The 3,408-nt window shown below is 60.1% G+C and overlaps 1 protein-coding gene across 3 annotated transcripts in view; it reads right to left on the reverse strand.

Moving 5' to 3' along the window:
* Positions 1 to 321: 321 nt before the first annotated feature.
* The window catches only part of LOC104917066 (C-type lectin domain family 2 member B-like), a 12,274-nt gene continuing 9,187 nt past the window's right edge, over positions 322 to 3,408 (reverse strand). For 2 of the 3 annotated variants that reach the window (XM_031557739.1, XM_031557738.1), the window contains 4 exons: positions 2,994 to 3,181; positions 2,316 to 2,438; positions 1,773 to 1,879; positions 322 to 1,215 (listed from right to left, as the gene is read on the reverse strand). In XM_031557739.1, coding sequence (XP_031413599.1) covers positions 1,077 to 1,215; positions 1,773 to 1,879; positions 2,316 to 2,438; positions 2,994 to 3,181 — 557 coding nt within the window. In that variant the 3' untranslated portion in view covers positions 322 to 1,076. The remainder of the gene's footprint in view (positions 1,216 to 1,772; positions 1,880 to 2,315; positions 2,439 to 2,993; positions 3,182 to 3,408) is intronic. The other variant, XM_019611719.2, reaches the window with a different exon arrangement.

Below are 3,408 nucleotides of genomic sequence, written 5' to 3' on the forward strand. Positions count from 1 at the left end.
TCTGTAAGTCCCGAGGGGAGGCTGTGCTGAGCTCGAGGATCGGCCTCTGCTCTGCTGGAACAGCGATAGGAGGAGAGGGAACGGCCTCGAGTCGCCCGCTGAGGCTCAGGCCGGGCTGGGTGACCTCGGAGGGCTTTTCCAAGCTCGGTGATTCTGTGGTTCCTTCTGGCAGAGCCGCTCTCCCGCTGTCACGGAGTGAAGCAGCTCAATGTACGGCCGTGACGGGGGCAGCCGGCCTCCAGAAATGGGAAGGAAAGGGAAAAGGGGGAGGGAGAGGGGAGCTGGGCTCGAGGAAGAAAAAACAGCACGGCAGGAACAATCTAATGAGAAAAAACTTATTTTACTAACTATGATACTGGAATGTGAGGTAACATCATTTACTACAATTGAATTGAAATTGAGATCAAATAGATGGAGGGAGAGAAACAGAAGCTTACAGACCAGGGAGGGATGGAACCGTTCTGCGCCGCGGGGCCCGGAAGGAGAGCAGAAAGAGCCTGAGCTGGGGGTGGGCAGCGCCGAGGGACCCTGCTGTGAGCCCTGACCTGTAAGGACCTTGGGAGCTCCCTCCCTTTGGGTGCAGTGGAGTCGTGCCCAGTTCCTGACACAGCTGGGCACAGCTGTATGGGGCTGCTGAATCGCGGCCTGAACCTCTGATTGAGCACCTGGGGCGAGCACTGAGTCAGCCATCAGCCACGGGAGCACAGGGGAAGGCGATTCGGCTGTGCTGCAGGAAGGGCTGGAGCCCGGCTGCGCCTCTCCCAGAGCCACTGAAGGGCTGAGTGCCCGTGGGGAAGGGGCTCTCTGGAGATCCGCTCCATCGGAGTTCATCTCGCGAGCCCAGGACAGGGCGAGTGACTTCCTCTCATCTTTCTCTCATTACTCCAACATCAATTATATTAACCAAGCTCCTAGAGATATATATAGATATATATATATATATATATATATACTATCTGTATATCTATTGACTCCATACCATCTGTGTATCCATTGATTATACAGCAGCAGTGCTGGGAAGAGGCAGCTTCAGGTCACAGTGATGCCCAGCAGCACTGCGACGCCGATGGCATCCATCAATGTGGATTTGTCCCATTCCTCCATAGGACGAAGCTGTCGGCTCTGCTGCACACCCAAAACTTGTCATCGTGGCAGAACGTTGAGCTGATCCCCATGCTGCTCAGGTACACGCATGGGCCTGTGCCTGGGACGGACCTGAGCACAGGACAGAGTGACAGAATGGGTTGGGTTGGGAAGGACCCCAAGGATCACGAAGCTCCAACCCCCCCTGTGCCATGCAGGGCCACCAACCTCCCCATCTCACAGCAGCCCAGGCTGCCCAGGGCCCCATCCAACCCGGCCTTGAACACCTCCAGGGATGGACGGGGATCCACAGCCTCTCTGGGCAGCTGTTCCAGCACCTCCCCACTCTCACAGCAAACAACTTCCCCCTGACAGCCAGCTGAAAGCTGCCCTCCCTCACCTCCCAACCATTCCCCCGTCCTGCTGTTATCTCCCCTTTCCAAGAGCTGACTCCCCTCCTGTCTGCAGGCTCCCTTGAGGTCCTGCAGGCTGCACTGCGGTCACCCCTCAGCTTCTCTTCTCCATGCTGAACAGCCCAGCTCCCTCAGCCTGGCTTTGCAGGGCGGTGCTGCAGCCCCCCGTTCATCTCCGTAGCGCAGGAGGGAGCAGAATGGGAAACCCAACCCCAAACCCATCCCAGCCAGACCCCAGAAGAGATCCCACCCGGACAGACGGACGCACGCACTGACCAGTTGGTGAAGGTTCTGCCATCAGCCCACGTCCAGTGCTTGTCCCCTTCTGCCCTGTGCAGCCCAATCCAGTGGTCTTTCGGGCCCTGGTAGCGCTGCACGAATTCCTGTGAACAAACCCACGTGTGCTTGGAGCCCTTGGAACCCTTTTCCCAGCCCCAAATCTCAGGTCCCAGCCGGCCGCAGCGCCGTGTTGGTAACGGTGTGGGCAGAGCCCTGCCCTGGAGCCGAGTGCGGGATGCGGGCACCGCAGGGGGACCCGCGCGGATGGGCTGAGGAAAACGGTGGGAGTTTCAACAGGGCCGAGTGTGGGGTCCTGCGTTTGGGCACAGCAACCCAGGAGAGCCTCCGGGCTTGGGGAGGAGCGGCTGGAAGCTGCCCGATGGAAAGGGAGCTCGGCGTGCTGACGGGCGGTGGGCCGAGTGTGAGCCAGCGGTGCGCACAGCTGGCCAAGGAGCCAACGGCATCCCGGCTGGGATCAGGAGCGGCGAGCGGGAGCAGGGAAGTCATCCTGCCCTGCGCTCGGCTCTGCTGAGGCCTCACCTCGAGTGCCGGGTTCGCTTTGGGGCACCTCAGCACAGAAAGGACGCGGAGGGGCTGCAGCGGGGCCGGAGAAGGGCAGCGAGGCTGGGGAAGGGCTTGGAGAAGATGGCCTGCGAGGAGAGACTGAAGAACTGGGGCTGTTGGGTCTGGGAAGAGGAGGCTGAGGGAGACCTCACTGCTCCCTGCCAGTACCTGAAGGGTGATTGCAGCAGAGTGAGGTCGGTCTCTTCTGACTGGTGACAGGTGACGGGACGAGGGGAAACGGCCTCAAGCTGTGCCAGGGGAGGTTTGGGTTGGATCTCAGGAAAAGCTTCTGTACAGAAAGGGCTGTGAAGCACTGGGATGGGCTGCCCAGTGGTTGAGGTGGTTGAGTCACCAGCCCTGGATGTGTTTAAAACCATCTGGATGTGGTGCTCAGGGCCGTGATTTAGCAGAGGGCTGTTAGGGTTGGGGTGGGATGGTTGGTTGTGGTTGGACTCGGTGATCTTCGAGGTCTTTTCCAAGCCAGGCAACCTTAGATGAGGACGTGACGCTGTCCCTGCTCAGCCCGGTGCTCTCCCCAAGGCTGCTCCTCGTGGCTTTGGTGTGGGGTGAAGTGGGGGCAGCAGGAGCTGTCGTGGCCCCACATGTGCGTTTCCCACCCCCACGTTGGCACTGCAGCTCCCGCCCCGCTCTCACCAGCTCCTCCTCCGTGTCCACGGTGGCCAGGGAAGCTCCGAGGCGCTGGCACTGCTCCCTGCTGCTGTTCCAGTCACACTGTGTCTTTGAAAAGTAATAGCATATCCGTTTCCCTTGCAAATTGCTGGTGGCGTTGAAGCACACGTGGGTGTAGTCCAGGGCAGATGAGCCCAGCACATGTTGGAGCACTGAGAGGGAGAGAGTTGGTAAATGAGAGACGAGGAGCTGAAATCGTTGCATTCCTGCTTCCAACGTCCCCCTGCAGCAGGTTGGGGTTGGGATGCACCCACGTGGGGCGACGGCCTCGGGACGGCTGTAGAGGTTGGGAAGGTGGAGCAGAAGGTGGTTTGGGGCGGCACGTGGGCACCCAGGGGGTCGGGTGGGGGCTGTGCTTTGGGGGACAGCTCAGGGTGCG

The sequence above is a fragment of the Meleagris gallopavo genome, unplaced genomic scaffold (genome assembly GCF_000146605.3).
Source record: "Meleagris gallopavo isolate NT-WF06-2002-E0010 breed Aviagen turkey brand Nicholas breeding stock unplaced genomic scaffold, Turkey_5.1 ChrUn_random_7180001954850, whole genome shotgun sequence".
NCBI lineage: Eukaryota > Metazoa > Chordata > Aves > Galliformes > Phasianidae > Meleagris > Meleagris gallopavo.